The sequence below is a fragment of the Stegodyphus dumicola genome, chromosome 10, assembly GCF_044657685.1.
Source record: "Stegodyphus dumicola isolate Sdum_Otavi_A_Nest chromosome 10, ASM4465768v1".
Classification (NCBI taxonomy): domain Eukaryota; kingdom Metazoa; phylum Arthropoda; class Arachnida; order Araneae; family Eresidae; genus Stegodyphus; species Stegodyphus dumicola.
Window position 1 is genome coordinate 129,297,365 of NC_140777.1, and position 24,608 is coordinate 129,321,972.

The 24,608-nt window shown below is 32.7% G+C and overlaps 2 protein-coding genes across 2 annotated transcripts in view; one reads left to right on the forward strand and one right to left on the reverse strand.

Moving 5' to 3' along the window:
* Nucleotides 1–17,224: 17,224 nt before the first annotated feature.
* On the reverse strand, nucleotides 17,225–18,809 carry LOC118201830 (pseudouridylate synthase RPUSD2-like). Its single transcript, XM_035373988.2, has one exon. The coding sequence runs from the start codon at nucleotides 18,671–18,673 to the stop codon at nucleotides 17,297–17,299; it is 1,377 nt and encodes a 458-aa protein (XP_035229879.1). The 5' UTR covers nucleotides 18,674–18,809; the 3' UTR covers nucleotides 17,225–17,296.
* A 363-nt stretch (nucleotides 18,810–19,172) lies between these two features.
* The window catches only part of LOC118199073 (myelin expression factor 2-like), a 91,187-nt gene continuing 85,751 nt past the window's right edge, over nucleotides 19,173–24,608 (forward strand). The window contains exon 1 of the mRNA XM_085825535.1: nucleotides 19,173–19,342. Within this exon, the coding sequence (XP_085681661.1) occupies nucleotides 19,296–19,342 (47 nt within the window). The 5' untranslated portion in view covers nucleotides 19,173–19,295. The remainder of the gene's footprint in view (nucleotides 19,343–24,608) is intronic.

Sequence of the window (24,608 nt, forward strand, 5' to 3'; positions counted from 1 at the left end):
TTTAAGTGAAATTATTTTATTTTTTAAATTTAATAGAAGTACTATTGTATCTGCAACCAGATTCTGGACTCGGACATAAGTAACTTTCAATACTATAAACTTGCAAGCTATAAATTACAGTGTACTCTCAATTATCCAATTGTAAATTATCTGTGTGTAATGGTGCCCATGAGCGGTTTCATTTTCTCATAACTTTTGCTGAGAAAGGTGATGATTTATGAAGTTCTGGAAAAGTTGACTGTATTGGATGATACAGTCAACATTTTCCAAATGATATACAGAGTAACGAAAGCTTTAATTTTTAAAAAAATTATTTTTAAAAATTTAATTTTTAAAAAAATTAAAAACAAATTAAAAAAATTTTACTGTTTGCACCATCAGATAGAGTAGACAAAAATATTTTAAATGAAATTAATGTCATATTTTTATTGTACAGTAAAAGCTCACTTATCTGGCTTTCAACAAGCTAGAAACCTCGTGCAACTGGAGTATTTTAGAATTTTAAACCCTCTTCGAAAATAAGCAAATAAGAGGCTTGTAAAGCCGTGTTAAAGCACTGTTGGCTAATGGTGTGATTTAGTAAAACCAATAACACTAGTTTGAGCATGAAGAAAGATTCTTCCTAATATAGAAATTGAGAATTCAGCTAATTGTGAAGAAGGTAGCCAAAAAAATAAAAATGTAAAATTCCTCAAAAATGTCAATCAAGAAAGTTTTGAAGAATGGTTTGATAGCAATTCAGCTGAGCCAGGCTTTCAATGCTTGGGTGTGTGGATATCATTTCAAATGTCAAAAGAACACAAGAGGCAGAAAGTGATGCTGAAAATACTAGTAAAGAAGATACTGACAGTTATATTAGTCCCTAGACAGCGATGACTTCTGTTGAAACTGTAGTCGACATTGTTGACCAGTGGGTATTCAAATGCAATGATAAAATAGTAATTAAAAAAATATGCAGTGAAATTTTAAAAATATTTAAGTGTTCTCAAAGTAAAATTAATGATTTTTTTAAAGAAGTAAACACTTTCAATATGCATATTTGATAGTTTAAATTATTCATGTTTTTCAGCTATTTGTGATCTCCCTCCTTGGCATTAGTCCAGATAATTGAGAATATACTGTATATGTAAGTTATGTATGGATGCATTCATTGTTTAAGAAGGAAGTCAGATCATATAAGACATTTAGAAAAAAAAATTATTCTGAAAAATGTAGCAATGCGAACATATTTAAATAGTGTGTCCTTTTTTTAATAAGCTTATTAATATTTAACACCATCATGGTTTCTGTTGTGGTCAAAAGTTTGTCTTCAATTTTTGAACTATTTCCTAATAAGATATAAAACTCAAATTTTGAACACACACTGTTTGTAGATGACAATACAATGCAGTGATGAAATTATCTAAAAACCTTACGTTGGAATAATGTTTTGCACATATCTTTGATTAGTAAACTAAAAAAAAAAAAAAAAAAACTTTACAAAATTGCAAATTAAAATTAAAAAAATTAAAAACAAATTAAAAAAATTTTACTGTTTGCACCATCAGATAGAGTAGACAAAAATATTTTAAATGAAATTAATGTCATATTTTTATTGTACAGTAAAAGCTCACTTATCTGGCTTTCAACAAGCTAGAAACCTCGTGCAACTGGAGTATTTTAGAATTTTAAACCCTCTTCGAAAGTAAGCAAATAAGAGGCTTGTAAAGCCGTGTTAAAGCACTGTTGGCTAATGGTGTGATTTAGAATCAGTAATAAACAAGCATGACTTCACAGCACAAAATCATAAGATGTTTATCGTGGTTTTATTGGTTATTTGAAAGCATATGGTTGTAAACAACAAAAGCATTTCTAAGGAAAGTGTGTCCCCTTATTGGTTTTCATCATTGAAAGAGGATAGAGGTAGGTCATCTGTATGACAAAGCTGGTACATCCTGTCATTTTTAAAAAACTCCTCCTCACCTCCATAGAAATTTTGGAATTGGACACGGGCTTACTGTGTTTCTTTTTTATTGGCCATGCCTCCCACTTAAGATATTACCTAGAAAGTTTATATTGAGAGACTTAAAATGTCATATAATGTTGATTTAGAACAAAAAACATTTTAAACTTTTTTTTTTATCAAGAACATAGCTTGAATTTGTGTAAAATTAACTCAGTGAATCAGTGTTAATGGATAAAAGAGGCTAGGAGACCTACTTTTATCCATAAACCCTGATTCACTGAGTTATGTAGAGCATTTATAACAGACAAATCTAAAATTGGGTAAAACTTGAAGTTAAGATAATTTCTTTAACGAGGTTGAGAGCGAGACTGAAATCAGATCACTACATTTCTGATAGTTTGTATTTTGTTTAATTTACATATCTTCTTTTTATTCAAAAACATATTGTTGCTCTTTTTTTAGTATATTACAATTGTTACTTACTATAAAGAATTTGGATATAAAATTCTTTAACCTTGCCCATCATACAGTGAGATTGCATAACATTTTCTGTTCATGGTACATTATATGTGTAGTAGATCATAAATTTTAGGCATTTGATATTCAAGTTGATAGCAAATAAGATGACTTTTTTTGTAACTTTAGAGTAGAAATTTCTTCGGCTTTCCTGCACTTAACTATCCAGAATTTTAACTTTTTCCAGTAGTCAAGCTTTTAATGTAATTTCTCATTTTCTGAAGAATTTTTGATAATCACTCAGTTTTTTTAAGTATTTGACATGTGTTGTTTTCAAATTTCAACATCTAAAAATGGAGAAGATGGAGGAAGTTGAAATTTTACCATCATGTGATTGTAGTTCACTTAGAGTTCTGAACTTGCGATGTAAATATACGTTACAGTATAGTTCTCTTGCTCCTGTATAACTTTAATATTAATTTAATTATTAATCTTTCTAGAAATAATTACTTCCAAAGAAATTAAGCTTACTCATAGAAGTCCTGCAATTTTATAAATAATATTTCTGCCCTCTCTCTCTATAGAGAGATTTTGCACTTGTTATTAATTCATTAATAGCAAACCTCAGAAACTTACAAACAAAAAAAAAAAAAAAAAAAAAAAAAATGTTTTATTAACCTCGGAAACAAGAGTTAAACAATCCTTAAAGCATTAGCATTTAAAATTATTTGTAATGAAATCTGCCATGACATTTTGAATTTTTCACAGCTTATAAATTTATAAACATTTTTCTCAGTATTTCATTTTCAAAGCTGTTTTATTGTGAACTTTATTATTAATTTTATTGTGAGATGTAAAATTATATTCTTTTATAAGACCTTAAAATTCTAACATTAAAAAATTTATCTGTTTTAAAGACTTGGAGTTTTCACAAGTTATGAAGCAAACATTTCACCCCCCTTGAAAACAAGAACGATAAAAAATATTAGTTAGGTGTCTTTCTAGATTATTTTTTAAAACAAACTGCTTGAATGGCCAGATGTCAAATTGAATGCATGCCAGATGTCTTGATTTATCTAAGAAAGAAATTATTTGTAAAATGTAAAGTATACATTGCTCTTAGCAGGATAAAGTAACATGAAGGACTAAAAATTTAGGAGTTCTGTAGCACAAAGCTTACTTGAAAAATAAAAATCTAATAGTAATGTATTAGTAGAAATGAAGAGAATACAAGCACATGATCCAAGATATTCTGAAATCAAATACATGAATTTTTTAATTGCAGTTAAAATGCATAAATTTTAATGTCAAGTTACAAATTTTATATTTTACTAGCGGACAAACCTACCAAATAAGTGGGTTGCAGCTAAAGCAAAATTTAGAAGTTCTTTGTACATCTGAAAAGAAGCTTAGCTTTATTTTGGCTTCATTAACAATTTTCGGCCATACAAAATACAGTTGTACCAATGTTGTCATAGAGACACTCTGTGACAATAAAACTACTACTCTGTGTACTGTTGTTTAACTGTGAATCATTCATCATCATGAAGAAAGAAAATTACGTACGTTATTGGTTCCAAGTTAGGCTTAAAAGTACTGATATTAATGAGACCAACACCTCTTGTATTTATTACAATATTTTTGTTTGATGGAGGCCATCTGCACTCTTGAAAACAACTGCAACTTCATTTTCTTTTGGACCGTTGTAATGTTCTCTCTGCTCACATGTAACAACACTTTCTCCTTTGATTAACATATGGATAGTAGCAGCAGTTTCAGTGCTTTGTTTTCGTAGAGTTCCTTCTTCAGATCTTTTTTAGTATCTTGTAGGCTTTTGCATATGGATTCACATTTCTTAAAACTATGTGGTTTAGTCAATGATATATGGCATCATGAATTCTAAAACAATATTGACCTGAACTTGCAGGCATTTCTATATTGGCACCCATGAAAGCAAAACTAAGAAGAATTAAGGTACCTATGGTTAGCAAAAGAAGTTGAGAAAATTGGTGGTTCCCATTCTTCTGGATATCTTCTTTCAGTTCAACAATTTTCCCATTATGACAGCAGTGCACATAGTTTCCTCTTGTGTTCCTTTCTCCTGGAAAGAAGAGTCCACTGCAGAGATCGCAGCAAGTTTCCATTGAATTGACACTTTGCTGCTCAATGGATACTTTGATTCCATATCTTCCTGCATTGGGAAGAATGCTACGTGAATGTTGTGCTGTACTCATGCAAATCCTATCTTGTATAGTCATTGTTTTTTCAGATGAGAGTTGTTTGTTATATGAAGCATCTTGCATTCGTCGTGTAATGACATCCTGTTCTAAGTCTTCTATTCGAATTTAACGGTGAAATGTGAGCAGCTGTTCACTAAGTTCTTGTTGCATAAGTAACAACTCTAAAGAAGGGTTAAAATATTAATTATTCTAATTCAATTCACTTTTGGTTTGAACTTAAAATAGAAAATGTAAAATTAGATTGTGTATTTAATTATGGCAAAGCACATGGGGGCTATCTGCCTAAGGGGAGGGATGCCTTAGTGGAGGACTTTCTAAGGGAAACTGGCTCGTATACACGTTACACATGAGGAAAACCACGAAAACGCCCATACAGCCAGCCCGTTTGCGGGATTCGAACCTCGGACCGAACTACCAATGTTCAGCGACGTTACCGCTCGGTTGCTGGTGCGCCATGTAAAATTAGACTAAATAGAACTAAACAGCCTAAGCTGCATAGAGTTGTTACTGCATAGTTGGCTCCTATTTAAAAATCGTCGGCCGAACCTTTCCCTTTTAACTGTTGCAATGCAGGTGCAAAGACAGGGGGAATAAGAAAATTAACACTGGTGCAACAACATGGGCAAAAGGCAGAACATGCTTTCTCTAGTTTTCTTAAGTACCTTAGAACTAAAAACTCAGTGGTGTAACAGCCCGAACTGGCCAATGCCAGCAGTGCCCCGAAATCTGCTTTCTTGGCCGTGGGCCCCGGGGTACATAAACGTATACCCTGAACAAGTGGTCAGCTTGGGGGGTCGTAGGACCCCCAGTGTTTAGTCCCCAAGCGAACTTGGTACTCATTTTATTGACCCAAAGGATGGAAATCAAGGGATGAAAGGCTGACCTTGCCCAGCCCAGGGATCGAACCCTGGACCTGTGGTGCTGCTGCGCAATGCGCTATCCACTGCGCCACCGGGTTTCTAAGTACCTTAGACCTCAGCTTAAATAGTTGTTTTTCTTCTTATTTTGCATAAAGTGTAAAACTGAAAACTCATTCTGGTAGGAATGTATAAGTAAGAAAGTGAGGAAAGGAAAGCTGTCTTAAAAGTAAAAATAATTGCTAGTAGAATAAAGTAAAACCCTACAATTTCTTTTTCCCATTAAACTGATAAATTGTTTCTCCATTTTTAGTTCATTAATTATTTCATGAATTCTGAATAAAGTTTTCTTCATAAAAGTGTTTTTAATATCTTCCGTAATGGAATATTCTTGTATAGAATTGTGATAAATTTATATTACCAACATGTACATACTTTTTATTATTATTAGCTTCTTAATTGATATTGGAGTTAATAAATATCAGTTCCTGTAATGAACGAGAATAAAATACAGCACTGATGGGTAAATTATGTATACTCAGTTTTAATTCCAGATTTGATTTTGTTACATGAATTAACATGTCTGTGCTAAGAAACTTGAGTTAAATAAAAAAAAGGGGGAGGGGGCAGGTTATGTTTGCAAATAAAAACTTCATGAAGAATTTTGAATCCTATACATTTTTACCATGAAGCATAATGAAGTAATTCTGATTTTATGCAGACTGCACAGTATTAACCAAGTATTAGCTGTATCAATGAATTTGTGTATGTGTGTGATTATGGCAAAGCCTTGAGGGCTATCCGCGTAAGGAGAGGAATGCCTTCGTGGAGAACTTTATAAGGGAAACTGGCTCGTATCGACGTTACACATGCGAAAAACCATGAAAATGCCCATGCAGCCAGCCCGTTCGCAGGATTCGAATTTCGGACTGAACTACCAGTGTTCAGCAACTTTACCGCTAGGCCACTGGTGGGCCATCAATGAATTTGATTGGACTATCTGTCTTTAGAGAGAGTTCTTTTTGTGAAGTATTTTCAGAGGCAAAGTAGTTTATGTTTATTTGCCCAAAGAAAACTTATAACTGAAATTATAACTAAAAACTAAATTTAAACACAATTAAACTTATAAGTTGAAAATAAAAACTCAACTAACAATTAGCACTCTATCACTTAAGACATTAGCGGTAAAATTATGAAACATTGTTACACATGAAAAGCACATCTGTATAAAAATATGTTTCTGAATTGTAATGAATTCTGTGAAAGAGAACATAATTATTAGATCACTCAGTAAAAGTTTGGAATGTAAGTCCTTTTCTGTCTATGCTAAACCTAGAAAAATCCTATTATATTTACACATTTCAAAACTTGGAAGCAAGACACATAGCCTGTAAGTTGAAATAACAATCAGATGTAAACCAATGAGAATTATGGAAATTTAAATTATGAGTCATCCTAAAGTGCAAATTAAGAGCGAACCATTCCTGTTTATTCTAAGTCAGCAGTCTCAAACTCGGATTGCATGTGAGCTGCATGCATGATCTGAAAACGAGATTTTTTACCTTCCCTCCTTTTTTGTACGATAGAATGTTTTGCTAAGAAAATACAAAATTTTTTTAAATAAATTTCACTCAATATTTATTAAGATATAACAAACAATAACATGATCATGAATAAAAATACTGAGATTTATATTTATTTTCTGTTAGAAATCTGATACCTGCAAGACATTTTTCTTATTACACTTTGTAATTTAAGTATATTCACAGCTAAATACTAAATTCTTAGACCAATTTAGCTTTCAAATAATTCTAACATGTTAGATTAGTCAGTAAATAATTTCATTTAAACTAAAATAAATAAATTATAAAAATTTTCTGAGAAACTTTTCCATGTGAGACAAATTTAAAGAATAAATAATGACAACTATTCACTTTCTCTTATTAATTAAATTTTTCTTTGAGCATAAATAAAAATAATTATAAACTTCTTTATTTCTTACTATGTCTTGACACTTGCTGGTGTTTCAGTTCTGATAAAGTTTGTAGCCTTGGAGAGAAATTATTAGAATTATCTTCTATCATTGATTGTCGTACTCGTTGGTCAATCGGATTCTTTTCTTATCAATATTCAATTGTGGAGAAAAGCTGTTCACATACAATGCCTCCCAGAAGTGTTCGGACACTTTAAGAATTTGTAGAAAAAGTGGTAGGCTAGGAATTAAATTCAAATATAAAGCCTAACATTTTTCATATCATCTCCATGCAATTTTGAATAAAGACAAACTTTTCTTTTTTAATACTGACCAATTTTCTTTTTCTAAAATTGAAAATGTAAGGAGTCGTAGATAAAACGCACCACAAAGAAATCGTACACCGAAACATTTTTGTAAAATTTCATAAAAAAAAACTATAGTCGGACACTTTTTTTTTTTCATTACATTCAAAAATTTGTTTGGCTTTATTCTTTGCTTGCTTACTTCGTTATAATTTAATTTATATCTGAAAATTTGTCGTTGTCGTAAGGAAACAAGAAATATGACTCGGAAATTGATCATTTTTCATCAGAAGGATGGGAAATAGATCCAGGATATTGCTAAATTAGTAAATTTATCCCATTCTACACTGCAGTATGTGATAAAATGCTTTTAAAAAGAAAATCAGATCGAAAATGAAGTAAGATGACATGGTCGAGGGAAAATAAATTCAACGTGATCAGAGATTTATAGTTAGAAAATTTGTGAAAAATCCATGTTTGAGTGCTGAATGCATGTTTGAGTGAAAGATTTCCATAGAATTTACTTTACAAATTTTCTACTTCAATTTTTCCTGAAACTGTTGGATGAATACTCAGATCAGCTGAATTACATAGGTGCTCTGCTCGAAGAAAATCTTTGGTAAGTGAAAAAATAGAAAGCTTATCCTTTCCTTTGCAAAATCAATGGTAAATAAGCCGAAAGTGTATTGGAATCATGTCTTATTTTCATATGAAAGCAAATTTAACATTTTGGGTTCCGATATGCATCTAATTTTATAGAAATGTAAAAATGAGGAATTAATCTGAAGACCTTAGTTGGTAGAATAAAGCATGGCGGTGGAGATGTGCGAGGGGCATGCCAGTATCAGGATTAGGTAATTTAGTATTTATTGGTTGCATAATGAACCATGCTCTTTATTTAAAATTTCAAAAGCTAATTTAAAATTATCCTCCCAAAATATAGATATTAAAAATATCTTCTTTTTTTTTTTTTTTTTTTTTTTTTTTTTAAATCAGGATAACGATCCTAAGCATATGGCCCTCAACATTTGCCTTTAGTGTGTCTATAATTATCCACAAATTCTAAAAACACCACCTCAGTCACAAGATTAAAATCCAATAGAAAGCATTTAGAGAGAATTACAGGTTAGAGTATGAAGGGACAACATAAAAACTGCAGGATATCTTACAATATACTGACAGAAATACAACAATATTTACTAATATATGCAGATTTCTTTAAAGAGTACAAAGACTTTTGTGGGGTATTTATGGATTTTCTGGAACGTTATTTAAGTTTGATTTTAATGGTAATGGAAATAATATAAACTCAAACTTCAAATAAATTAAAATAGTGAAATGTTTGCAAAACTATTTATATGACAAATAATAATCAAAATGTCTTTGCTGGCTGCCTAAAATTGCTTCGGGTCCCCTATGCAGCCTGCCACATTGAGGCCAGTGTTCTAAGTATTCACAATGGTACTACTTAGTTTTTGAACAGAAAACTAAGATGTCTCAAATTTAATAAAATATACTAGATCAAATTATCGTAAATTGTTTTAAAATGAAAAAAAATCAATTGGCAAAAATAATTTTATATAGTTAAGGAACTAAGGGCAAACAGGCATTAACGTAAATATAGAATGTAACTCATATTTTTAAAGCAAAGCACTTTTTCTTAATCCTTGGTAGCAAATATTAAGTATCCAAAACTGTAGACCCAGAAATTTTACTTGAACTTGAGAAAGCAGCTTAGTTAAAAAATTAAAGAAAGAATTAAGTGTCATATTATGCTGCATAAAAATTAAACATTCCTTTATATCCGATTTTATTTTCAGGATACTTGAAAATTATTAGAGTTTACTTTTAAGGTGATGTTTGTTTTGTTTAATCAGTTATAACAAAACATGCAAGGCTATCTGCCTAAGCTGGTGATGGCAAAACTTTTGAGCTCAGCATGTAAAAATATGGAAGAACCCTAGCTCAAGTCTGGGCTGTGTCACATATAAAATCATCCATCTGAGAACGCACGGATGCCTTTATGAGGTAAACTGCCTCATGCAGTTGTGTATGGGGAAAATCATGAATGTGCACACATAATTAAGCCACTTGTTGGGATTTTGAACTGTAGTCAAACTACTAATGTTCAGTGATAATTTATATTCTAATAAGTCTTTAAAAATTCATCCTCCTTTATAATATTTAACACTCATAAGAAATAAGTAACTGCTATTGGTAAAACAGTGGTCTATTTTCAGGAATAGGCAAGATTTAGTTTTGCTAATATGTTTATTTCTCAATCACATTTCATTCATAATAAAAGATCATCAAGCACTCATAACTACGACTTGTCTCAACAAATCAACTTGTGAATTTTTTTAATTGTCTGCAAAAGAAAAGTTTACAGTAAGACTTAAATTTCACTCATATTCTCACTGCTTTTTAATAAATTACTTTGCTATATAGCAAGTTCAGCTTTTGTTTACCCCTTTATAATCATAGATTTTAGCAACTATATTATTGACAATATAATGCAAAATATAATTTTTTCTCTTCAAATCTTATACTGCTGTCAACTGCAGGTACTACCAACCAACTGTAAGCACATAAAGTTTAATATGTCTGCTACTAACATCTGAAAGAAATTAAAAGTCTTAAATATTTTTATAAAATATTGAACATTTTGTTTGCATTTTGATATAATAATTACGATAGAGAAGAATTTACACAATGATTGAAAAATATATTAAATTTCCCTAAAGTTTGAATGAGATTTAAGTGAATGTTCCGATGGCAGTGTATTATAACGCTTGCATAAATCAAGAGCCAAAGGTTTTTGAATTCATGACTGAAAGTAAATTGGGACAAAAGAACACAGTGCACATGAAGTGAAAGAGTTAAAATTGTCATTTTTAGCTTGGCAGATTGATAGAGTTCAATATATATATATATATATATATATATATAAAGATTTAAAATGACTAAAAAATATTTCCCAAACCCTGGCAGTATTAATAATTTAATAGCGTGGATATTAATAACCATAATCTCATTAATAAAACACAAAATTACTGACTCTAATATATGTGACTTCAGGATTTTGTTAAATGGCACTTAAAGAAAATTACTGTATTTGACGGCATATAAGACGCACCCTTATTTTTAGAAGGCCACACACAAGGAAAAAGAGTTTTAAGAGCGTGGTTTCTTTTAGTTCTCACGTTTCGTAAAGCCAAATAAACAATTATTGAATGCAATTACCTTCACGTATAAGACGCAGGTAACTTTTTTGAGACCAAATTTAGGAAAAAAAGTGCGTCTAATATGCCGTCAAATAAGGTATATTACACTCATGTCCATAAATTAAGGAAAATTCGGAGTCACGCGGAAAGCAAACTCTAAAATAAATATATCACCTGTAAAATCACTACACACATCTTCAAGAATCATATGCAAATTTCAGGAAGTAACCAGATGACACTGATGGTAAGTCACAATGACGAGAGTGTAAGAGTGTGATATATAAGGAATACAGACAAAGAAGTAAAACTGTTCACAGGCGCTTTATAAGCATTTCAGTGCAATAACCGAATAGTTATGACACAAAGGACGCATTTGGATGATTTTTTACGTGGTAGAATTATCGGCCGTCTGGAATGTGGGCGTACCCAACTCGAAGTATCAGACGAACTTGGAATTGCCCAGAGTTTCATCTCCAGGCTTTGGCAATGATTCCAAGATGATGGTAATCTGAGTAGACGTTACAGCACAGGTCGCCCCAGATTTACAATGCCGAATGAGGACCGGTATTTGGCAATTACTGCCCAAAGAAACAGGCGGAGCACAGCCTCAGACTTGTCTCGTCAGCTCTCTTAAGGCACTGGTATGACAATTTCAAGGCAGACCGTGTACAGAAGCTTAGGGCAGTTGGTCTATATGCTCATAGACCTGCCAGATGCGTTCCACTTACTACAACTCACTGTCGCCTGCGGTTAGCCTGGAGTAGAGAACATGCATTGTGGATACCGCAACAGTGGGCTTGTGTGATGTTTTCTGACAAGTTCAGGTTTAGCTTGCAGTCTGATTCTCGCCGGACTTTCATATGGAGAGCTCTAGGTACCCGTTACTACCAAGAAAACATCATTGAACGACACCGTTACGGTGGTGCAGGAGTGCTCGTTTGGGGTAGAATTATTCTGGATTCCAGAACTGACCTGCATGTTCAAATTGGAACCATGACAAGCCAAATCTATTGGGACGTCATTCTGGAAAAACATGTACGTTTGTTTCGGGGCGCCATGGGCGCACAATTTGTGTTTATGAATGACAACGCCCATCCTCATCGTGCAAACATCGTAAGCGAATGCCTACAATCGGAGGATATCACCCGTTTGGACTGGCCAGCATTCTCACCGGACTTGAATCCAGTAGAGCATGTGTGGGACATACTTGGCCGACGAGTTGCAGCCCATCAACCTCCTCCTACATGTTTACCGGAACTTCGGAGAGCATTGCTTTTTGAGTGGTGTAATATCCCCCAAGATCAGATCGATAATTTGATACTCAGCATGCCTAGGCGTTGTACGGACTGTACTGCATCGTCTGGGAGACATACAATGTATTAACAATCATACCAACCATGTAATATTGGTTTTTTGTAAATAGGTGTTTTTTGTAATTTGCTCCAGGGAGAAAAAATCGCTAATTTTTTTAATAATATCAAACATATAGCATCTTTTTCTGCTCTTTACCTTTTGTTTAATAAATAAGCTTTACAAATAAGTCAAATTTGTTTTTCTTCTAACTCTTCCTTTGCCTGATTTTGCATTATCCTTAATTTATGGACATGAGTGTAATTTGAAGTTATCTACAAATTAATACAATTTTACTCATAATATAAAACTGTTTGTTTGTCAGATTTAATTAATTTGTATACGAATTCTGTGGTAAAACTATACATGGAATACATACAAAATAATTACCCATATAACGAAACTCTGAATAGCTCTTACAGATTTTCCATTACCCCCTTCCTTTCAAACATAAGCATCTTAAAAGTTATGAAGGTCAAAGATATAACTTCTGTGTTTAATAATCATGCATTAGTCACAGATGAAACTATTGAAATTGAGACCAATTTTTATAAAATATTTTTATTAAAACTGAAATATAACATATGAGAACATCAGTGTGAAATGTTATGTTAATTTCATAATTTTTCATAATAAATATCTGTAATACTTTTGTTCTCTATCAAAATCAACACGATATATTAGCAAATATTAACTCTAAATTATTCATATATATATACAAAAGATTTTATTACCATATTAATAACACCATTACTATATGGGCCATGTTCAACAATTTAATATTCATGCATTATTTGTAAATTATAATGAATGTTCAGAAAGCAGAATTAAATACAGCCAGTCCTATTGTGGAAACAATAGGACTGGCTGTATTTAACCAGCACTTACAAATAAAATTAAATGTATAATGGATAATCTCGAAGCGCTTGGACAAGAGCTGTGTCAAGCAGAATGATGTCTAAGAAGCTCCAAGTAGTGAGCTAAGTTATGTGCAGCAAAATATTCGCTTAGTAAGTCTATATTTATATGCCTGGTATCACTACATATGTGCTGCTTGACATCCTGTTTTTGTCTTTTTGTACTAATTCACAAAAAGTCATGTTTCTGTATGCAATGTAGTGTAGGCCATGTATATTATGACAATATGCTATGCTATGTTCAATCACATTTGCCTATGCTATGCTATGCCCACCTGCTGTACAGGTCATGTTATGCTGTTTATATATATATATATATACAGTCAAAAGTCTTTAATCCGGACTCGTCGGGACTTGGGCGATTCCGGATTATAGATCATCAGTTTAAATCTGGTAAGATGGCATGCAGAAATTATAAAACTAAAAATATGAAACCGTAATTTATAAAATAATGAGCAATTATGATCTAAAGGGTATCAAAATTTACAAAAAAAGAAGCTTAATATTTATTTGTTTACTTTATTAAACATTTCTTTTAACGCGTGCATGCGTAAAGCATACATTACGCATAGTCGAAATTAGAAAATTGCAACCAGAAAACTATTTGATTTGTATTCGTGGAATTTATAATGACGAGGAATTTGATTTAAATCATATCAAAGACAGAGTACATCGAGATGAAATACTACATTTAATAAGGAATTATAAGCCGAATAAAATAAAAACATCTGCCCTGAAGATAACGATATTGCTGACAGATCAACTTCCAGTTCATTGCGTGCCGTGACGTCCCCCCCCACACACAGAGCAGCATGAAATTGATAAACAGATTTCGGAACGGTTAGCTAAACAAAGGATATGCCTTTATCTATTTTTTGTAGCAATTCCACTTTTTGTTTGATAGACATCAAAACATACTTTCGTTTTGTAGATCCTTTGGGAGCTGCAGCATCGGAAATTCTATTTGACATAATCGAAAGTTCAAGCTTACTTTTATAAAATTGCTCTTACAGTCTGAAAAAAATAATAAGCCGGATCCAATTCGAAGATTAAGGAACAACGCAATCATCAACATTAACTGAAATAGATAATTAGATAATTTTAGCTTATACCGTCCGTTATACATTAAACGCACACGTGAAAACGTATTCTGCGCTTGTGCACACGCATGTGCGCAGTCGTAAAGGTCTTGTGTACACGCGTAAACGCCTATGCGCATGCGTCAACGCGGCGCATGCGCAGAAAGATTTTAGCTTTGAGGTCCGGATACAGATCATTCCGGATTATGGGTGTCCAAATTAAAGACTTTTGACTGTATATATATTTTTTGTTTATTATAAAAATGTTTTTTCAATATATATGCCTCTAAGCTATGTTCATAAGCAAGGCTATGTTCTGTATGCCGTGCTGGCTATATGACGCTGTGCATTTTATGTCGTAAATCTGTGATGTCAATATGTTATGTTGCATTACTATGTATATTATGTGTATGAGATGCTATGGTATGTCGCTACGCTATACCCATCTTTCATGTAGTTGTTATGTTGTGTATTTAATGCTGTTATTATGTAATCCTTATTCTATGCTATGTCACATGATGGTGCAATGTTAATGCTGTGTCATGTTATGTCTACGCTAAGCTATAATATGTCATCATGCAATGTCCACCTGTCGCATAGGTCATGCCACACTGCGAATTGTATGTTGTAAATATGTAACCACAATATGTTATGTCGCTATGTCTTATCTATGCTTATCTATGTTATGTTGCTATACTGTATCCACCTGTCATATAAGTTACATTACGTTGTGTATTTAATGTTGTAAATATGTTATGTCACTATGCAATGACTATATTCTATGCTATGTCTCCTCGAATGCTATGCCATGTTATGTCTGTGCTGAGCTATGTTATGTCGCCATGCAATGCTCTCCTGTTGTGTAGGTAATGCAACTCTAGGTACTTTATGTTGTAAACATGTTATGCTCTAGATGGAGTGGGTCCCGGACTATACCCGATTAGTCTTTGAAAGCCGTCCGGGTGTCCGGCCCTGCTGTCACCTGTCACCTGTGGAAACAATCGCATCCTGATCGGTATAGTGAGGCTGGTTATAATTGGTCACAGATTCAAATCCTGGAAAAGATCTGGATGCTTAAAATATAAACTGTCTGTGTGGCATGGGGGCATTTAAAGAATATTCCATGGGCCAAGCAAACCCTCAATAATACTCTCACATGGTCCCCACACATCACATCTACTATCAATAAGTTCCGAGTTTGTAAAGCATTACTCAACCCCTTAATTACTCGGAACAGTGTGTTATCCATAGATAATAAGTTACTTATTTACAAGTCCATTCTCAGACTATTACTCTGTTATGCAAGCCCTGTTTGGGCACACACTAGAAAGACTAATAGGCAGAGACTGCAGGCATGTCAGAATATTGCATTAAGGCAGATAATCAATGCTCCTTAGTATGTTCGAAGTAATAGAATTCACCAAGAGCTTTGTATGGAGCAGCTAAGATCTCATTATTACAAGCTAGCAAGAAATTTTCATGAAAAGCAGGCTACTTTAAGCAATCCAAGTATCAAAATATGTAACTACGACTACAATGATCTTAATAATATGGCTAGGCCATTGGCCCAGCTAAATGGCACCATCATGTAACCCAAGTACCCTCAGATTATAGGTGCTACCACTTTTTATGTAATGTCTCTGCCTAGTTTACTGTATCTGTATATGTAACTGTAAATTGTAATGTTTGTATCTTTTGTACATGTTTTTCTGATTTAATATTTAATATTTACAAATGGGTTCAGACTGTGAAAACTTGTAACTTACCATGTATGTATTTTATCACCAGCTCCACTGCTTCTGTGCCAGTCCTTACAGCTTATCTTCCCAAAATCTACTAAATGACACTTGCAATATTATAAGTAACACAGGCAGCTAAAGTTTAACTTAAATTAATTATGAATGAATAATAACAAAATATATATATAAGTAAAATGAAAGTGCATAAAATTAACAAATAGTAGAAGTATCAATTAAATGCTTCATTGACAGTTAACCATGTCAACTTTCGCAATTACAAAGATCTTTTCTACAAGGGTTAGAGCCTAGGCTCAGGCACCCTGGTGTTGCAACACCGCTCCACAGAGGTCTGGGGGGCATTTAAAATACTGGTGAGCTAGAATTCCTCTTAAGAGGTCTGGTGTTTGGGAAAGAAGGGTGAGACCTCATATACTGTCGTCCAGGGCTGGCACTACAGCTGGCATTACTGCAAAATTTTTAGAATTTAGAGAAACACCAAGCAAAAAAAACATAAAGATAGCAAAATCTTTAGAATTTAGCAGGGGCAGTGGGCAACAGAATTCAGGGACAGCAAAATTTTTAGAATTTAGGAAGATAACAGGCAGGAAAATTTTGAATCCATAGAGACTGAATCAGGCATCATCTAGCATCAGCGCTGCCTCTGTTGGGATGTAGCCATCAAAACTGGAATGGGACTACACCTGTAAAACTATAGTTGAAGTACTGGTATACTGCCTACTTCTTCTGCCATATTCTGTAACAAACATCTTTGAAGTTCATTACTATTTCTGAGACTGTAATAAACACTGATATTCAAAATCACTTCTCTAAAATGAGCACTCCATAAATGATCAAAATCAGCTTGAACCATGGGAAATCAGAAGTAAAACTCGCTTTATTTCACTAAGAAGCATCATATTTTAGTAATTTTTATATTTATTTGAAATGCATTAGAAAATATGTAAAATACACTAAATTAAACAATGCTCTGCAATTTTACCCCACCAGTAACTTAATGGTTAAACATCACTGAATACTGGTAATTTGACTTGGGTGAACAGGCTAGTTGCATGGTTGGTTTGCCATATCCACATAATCTAACCTAATCTCTACAAATAATGACATAAAAAATAACTGAAAGAGTGATACAAGTACTATTTTATTGTAAAATTCTGCAAAAGGATAAGAGTATTTACAATAAATGATTTATATTTAATTTTCCATCCAGTCATCTCTAGCCCAAATTGGCAGTTCAGTTTCAAATTCCCAACCATCACCTCTGTACCTTAAAGCATGGAGAAAAAGAATTAAATCCTTTGGTTCTGGATCCATATATCGCTGATGACACAAGTCACAAGCACTGTCCATTAAAAATTTTTCAGGGTCCTTTGCATACTTTTTGGCCAAATCTTCAAATCCTTCTGCTTTAATATAATATTCCAAAGCACGAACAGCTATTTTATTTTCAAGCTCACTTAATTTTTCTCCCTGTGATTCATCTTCAGATAGAAATTCAGCAGAAGAGTCATCTAAAAGCCATTTCTGAAGATTATGTGTTTGCATGAGATCTTCCAATAATTGCTCACGAGATTTACCAGTCTCACCATTTTTTCCTTTTAGAAGGCCAAATGCCTGTTCATGGTTATAAATTGGATCATTAACAATAGGATGGCCAAGATATTGAAGATGAACCCTTATCTGATGCATTCGGCCAGTTAAAGGCTTACAAAGTACAACACTTGATTTGCCATTATAACTTAATCTACTAAATTCAGTTTCACAGTCCTTTCCTGATGAGCTCACTATACTCACACCCATTTTAGGAGAGATGACTTCAATGGGCTCTTTACACAGAACAAGACCATCAGGAAATTTGCCCTCAACCCTACAAACATATTCTTTTTTGACTTTTCGTTCACGTATCTGTTCGTTAACTTCTTGTGATTTTTTAATAGTTTTAGCAAAAACTAGTAGACCTGATGTCAATCGGTCAAGTCTATGCACAGAGTACAATTCTTTTAAATTGTGTTCTTTTGCAAGGATAAACAAAAGACAATTATGACGATAACGACCGCATGGATGCACAGGTATTGAAGGTGGCTTATCAACTACCAGAAAATCATCACTAGAATGAATAATTTTTATTGGAGCTGCAGCAACTGCGATTTCGTGTCTATGAGCTTTATTAGTAACACAATCATTTTCTTTGAATATATAGTCGCAGCTTATAGTTTTTCCATTTATTCTAATATTACCACAGGTAATATTTTTTTCATATTCTTCTTTTGAATGTGCACGGAATTCTTGACTAAATACATCTATTAAACGTTTCCCTACCCATCGACCTTTACAAAATGTTGTGTATGTAAAATAATATGGATATACTTTTCGTAAGTGGTTTTCAAAATAATATTCTGCTTCATCAAATGAAGCTTCAGTAAAACCACGTCGTAATTCTTTGGAACATATTTTTTTGCTACTTTTAATTTGAAGTTCTGATTTTCGTTTGGATTGGAATATTTTAGAAGCATTGGATTCCATCGTTTTCTCACCCACTATTAATTTATCCGTTAAGTCCGCTGAATTCATAGCAAATATAAAATTAAAAACGTGATGTCAATTACGCTATTTCAAGTCCAAGACTTTTATTTGAGTAATATAACTTTTATTTCCTGACACGTTTTGCGTGGCTGAAGATAAACAAGTGCATAGCTGGACGATCTATCTTTACGCATGCTAGTATCGAAATAAATATAAAAATTCAAGAAATTAATATAAAAGGGCTAATCTTTATGCATGTTAGTATAGAAATAAAAATAAAAATTCACATTGTAAGAAATTAATATAAAAGGGCTAATCAGAGTAAACTAAACAACATTTTTAAATAATTGGCAGAATTTTTTAAAAGTTGATTAAGTTTATTTAGTTATTGATAAATTTCTTCTATATTTAAAATTACTTGTATTATAAAAGAAATTATGTAACTCAATTTAAATCTAGAACAAAGAGTTTTGTATTACTTTAAAAAAGAAGTTATTTAACTGTTTGGGAAAAGAGTTTTTGCGGCATGTTATTGTGGCAATACTAAATTTTGCTGTTCGTTGAGCCATTTTCCTAAACGCCGCTGTTTTATTAATTCAAACTTCGTTACCGTATTGATAGGTGATTTGAGTACTATTGACTTTAGGATTTAATTATATCCTGCAGGAACATGAGTGAAGGGAGATTTGATAGAGAACGGTATGCTTCTAGATCACGGTAAGAAATTGTTATTATCGGAAAGAAATACTGTATTTCTGACGCTTTTCTTGTCTTCCATTGTTGCTCTGTATTGTGCAATATGATGTAAAGATTTAGAATATTATTATGACTAAAAATTTAATTTGTATATTATTTAATGCTGTTGAATATGACTAATAATTATTTTATTGTAGGAAATTTAAAACCCGAACTTGTCTAGTTTTGAGAATGCCGGCTATGGTACCAGAATGAAATGTACAGAAAGTATTCGATCTTCTTTCGATTATCTGAACAACGCGCCATTAAAAAGCATTAAGCAATGAACTAAAAATTTTATTTATGCAGTGTGAAAATTACAGAATGAAGATATGTCTCAGGCACGTTCCCAAAAAGATGAAATAAATTTATACTACAATATAAAGAAAACACATTATAGATTCCATACTATAAGTCAAAAACGTATTCGATTATTTTCTAAAATGAGAACAAAAAAGGATTTACAGTATAATTAATATTTTATAGAATGTCTCTTAGACTTAATAATGGCTTTCAGTGTAGATGGTATGCTTACAATTAGTTAATCGTTTTTTGTTTATACCATTTTTCTCTAAAAGTTTTTGCTTTCTGGTTTTACTATCTTCTTCTGATCATTCGACCTGATTCTTCCCATAAATGTTCAATTGGAATAATTTGCTGATTGTGTATGTGTGGGGGGGTTAAGTACTTTTGGTGTATTGTACAACAGCCAGAGTCTGGTATTAGCGCTCTATGCTTTGGATCATTATCTTGCATAAATACAAAATCTTTTGATAATCCCATAAATTGAGCACTAGCATGTAAATCTGTTTTCAAAATGTTAATATGTTCCTTATCGTATATTATGTTATAGATAAAACATAGTTTTTCCTATAACTGCATAAGATATGCACTCGCAAACTATAGCAGAATGTCCCCATTCTTTACTGCTCAGATTTTTCAGTTCAAATTCTTTATTTGGTTGTCTCCATACCATCTGCTCCAAATAAGTTATATGTACTTTCATGACTAAATTTACTTTTTCTCAAGAGTATAGTGGCTGATTTACATATTTTTTCACAAATAATAGAATAGGACAATCCAGTCCAGGCGCCCATTGAAGTGAACGTATCGATCAAGGATGCTAGCCTTTTCTATTGACTTCAGACGTATGAAATTTCTTTCAAGCTGATTGTCCTAATAACCAAAGTCTTTAAGGGCATTTCTTACATTTTGGATATAAACTTCTACTTTTCCGTTTCGCCGGCGCAAACCTCGCCATTTCCCTTTCTCCGGCGCAAATCTCGCCAAGCAGACCTTATTGGCGACAACACACAGTATACACATAAAAAAATGTTAAGAAATGTTAATTCTAAGAATTTTAAACATTTTTTTTATTTTGGAGGCATAAATATTTTAATATCGTTTAGAATTTTTTCAAATGTGTCTTTTGTGTCCTTTCGCCGCATAAATTCAGCGAGGTAACTTTCCAGATGATGCCAAGCAGTTCCTCTGTGTTTCTTATTCCGCCATTTTGCGCTTCCCCATAGTCTTTCAATTTTTTGCGTGTGCGTTCCAGTTTCCGGATCTACAAAATTGTATTTATGGTTCACTTTGAAATGTTCGAAACTTTCCTCTTCCAGTTTTTCAGTGCAATATGATTTCCATGAATCGGAATATATTGTAGTTCCTTTTTCGATGTTTTCATTTATTGCCTCTAATATAATACTCATGGATCGGTTTGGCACCATCACAAGGAAACATTCGTTTGTTTCATGACAAACTCCACCAAAGATCCACTGTTGTGGTAAAATCCGTTCCGTGTTGTTTTTGCGCTTCGTGAACATACTTCAATGATCATACCAGGGCCTCTTATTTTGCGTTGTTGACGTTTAAGTAAAGAATCCACACAAACCTCTCGCATGTAGTTATTCCAATCCACAACTGTTCCGTGACTGATTTCCAACTGCTTTTCACACCATTTAACTGAAGTTAATTCTTCACTCCAACCATAAATGAATCTTAAACACTTCAAGAAACTTAATCTCAATGATTCAAACCATGTGCCTTTCCGTATACTTCTTTTACTGCGGCAAGTTGAAAGGTTGCAACGCCATTGAATTTAGTCTCCGAAATATAATTTCATTTCATGATTATTTTCACAAATAGCAATGTTGGGCAAAACGCCTTTCACTTGAAAGAACCTGATGGATTCTTCCTCTGTCCTGGGCAAATCCCAAATTTTCATTGGTTTTTCATCCATTTTTGACATATTTGTAAAAGACGTTAATTTAAGACTTTAAAGACGTTAAATTAAAGATTTACTATGCTTTCATGGTATAACCTCTTGATTCGCAGGTTAATATCACGTGATCCCAAACAATCTCATCTCACGTAAAATACGCGACAAAAGTCTGATTCTCTCAGGAATTATCTACATTAATTTCAAGTTAAATCTCAGTATGGAATAAGAGTTTAAATGCAAGAATTATTTCAATATTATAATTAAAAAAATTCTATGTAACTGTATGCCAATATTGAAAAAAAAAAAGGTAAATCTGATAATAATTCTCAGCGACTTGTTTTGAAAGTGCCGTGAAAGGTTATCAGCGAAGATATTCGCTTTGGCATCAGTTCTACCATTTTCGGCGACTTTTATCGCTTGTGCCGGTGAAATGGGGAATTGCGCCGCCCAAACGGAAAAGTATCAAACCTTATTTCTTAATCAGTAGTTTTAATTCTGAACCACTTAATGTTGCATCTTTATCATATCTGGTCAACCTTTTTGGTTGCCCACTTCATGTTCTATTTACAAATTTGTTGATTTCAATATTGTACGGTTGAAAGTTGCCTTTTAATAGTAGGAATAAATTTCTCGTGTGTTTCTCCAGATTTCCTCATACTGATTACAGTTTTCTTTTCTTTAATTGTAGTTTCCTTTCTGAGATATTTTAAAATTTCCTATTTAAAACTACAGAAATGAGTATGACTCAGGAACAAAAGTTTCAGATAACCTTAAAGCAATACTCTTGTAATATGTGTTAATGCAAACTTTGTAACCCTTCGAATGACCTATAAATAGCCAGAGTTGAATACTTTTTTTGGAGATAAAAACAGGTTTTTTTTTTACAAGCAAGTTCCTTTTATCTCAACAAGTTTGTTTCTTTAAATATGTTTTTGAATTAATGATGCAAAAGGGTGATGTTTTTGCTTAATAATTAGTATAGACTTTGATCAGGACTCAGAAGAGAAAGGCTAGCTCATAGAGCTTTTCCCCCTGAAGCAGAAAGTGAGAAGTGATGACGTAGCCATGATGACACTGAGCGCGCCAATATAATTCACAGCTTGGAAATTAGCGTTTTTGAACCAGCATTTAAAATGAACTGTGTGTGAAAGAAAGCTATAATTTGGAAGAGGCAATGTTACTGCTTTATGCATTTTAGACTGAACCATTAAGAATTTAATAATGCTTACTAAATTTTAAAGTAATAGATAAAATGTGCTACTCTTTTAACATAAAGTTCCGTGTTTTTTTTTTTTTTTTTATTTCATGCACGTTTATTTCTAATCATTTCTTTATTTGCATGCTAACTGAGAGAATTTTTATACTGCTTCTAAGATAACTATAATAGTAGCTATTTAAATTTACTCAAAAAACGACTACATTGACATAGGTTTAAACATATATGACATATATGGCAACATTTCTGCTACCTATGTTTGATTTTTTGCCTAATTGTAAATTTTACATTGTTATAATTCTCTTCCGATTCAATATAATAGATATTTTTCAAACTATAATTTCTGCCACAAGATGGCATTGTATGTCCATATGGTTTCAGATACATGTGCATTAGACCTTCTACTTGAAGTGAGAGAAACATGACTCACATACACGTGTTTTTGATTATATAAACAAACGGGGAACTAAATGTTCGGCGTGATCGAATGGCGTGATTTATGACGTCTCTTTAAATCGCACTTTATTCGCACGTGGTAGTTGTTTATTTTAAGTAGAAGTTTTATATGTACTAAAGCGTTGAGTATTTCCGTTTACGGTTCAGTTTTTAGAAAATAATTAGATCTTGTTAGACGTGAATTCTTTCTGTTTTTACCGTTTCAATGTCGAAGCGTCGAAAATGTTTAACAGAGCATGAAATAGCAGAAATGATGCAAAATGTTTCAGATATTGATTCTGAAATTCTGATATTCTGATATTGATTCTGAAAAGATTAACTGAAAGACATTTTCCAAAACTTTGTTCAGAAGAGACTGATAAGAAAATGAGACAACGATGCTTCGTTTGTTCACATTCCCGGAAAAATCCTCCAAAACGGCAGATGAGTTGTTACGAGTTCAAGGAATGTAACGTAGGACTGTGTGTAGATCCCTGTTTTAAAATTTTTCATACGAAAAGAGAATTTTAAGTAATATATTTAATTTTCAGATGTGTAATGTTAAAAGTCATAAAATGGTGAGTAATTAAAATAAAATGTGTAAAATATGCATTTAAACAAGAAATAAGGTAATTAAAGTATATGTATAAAAATATCTATAAAGCATAAGCTGTTTAAATACTCTATAGAGCATTATTAAACAATGCGTTGATACTTCGGAAATTTCATGGATTTAGGCTTAGTAGCAAAAAAGCTCCCGGCCCTGGAGAGACGCTCGCGGAAGACACTGCCGGCCTCCGCGATAAGCGCACGTTTTCGCTACCCGGCTCGAAGAGGTTAAGAAATGCTGGTTATGAACATTTCACTTTGAATAACAGTTATAATTTTGTAGAACCTGGAACTGGATGCCCCATACCCAAACTGTGGAGCGATTGTGGGGCAACCAGGTGGAGAAATAAATGTCAGCTGCTCGGCAGCATTTAGAGCCTTATCTGTTAGAATTTATGTGACGTTGGTTATATTCAAGAACTGAAATTCTTTCTGCAGTATAGAATGATATTTTTAATTTTATGCCACTTGTTAAGATTGAATTTCGTTTTGTATTGTTATCTTTTATTTATGTGTAGAATATTATAGATTAAAAAATTGAAAGGAAAAATTTACCATCTTTAAGAATTGAGAAATTAAAAAAAATATTTACTGTTTGAAGAACTAATTTGTTTAGTCTTTTGAATTCTTGTTATTTCATAATTTTACACTTGGCAATAATTGATGGTTATAAAAAACGATGCATTTTTAACTTATGCCGCACTAATGGAATTGTATCCAATTTTCAAATGGTATTGTTCATGGTTATTGAAAACTGATTTTTC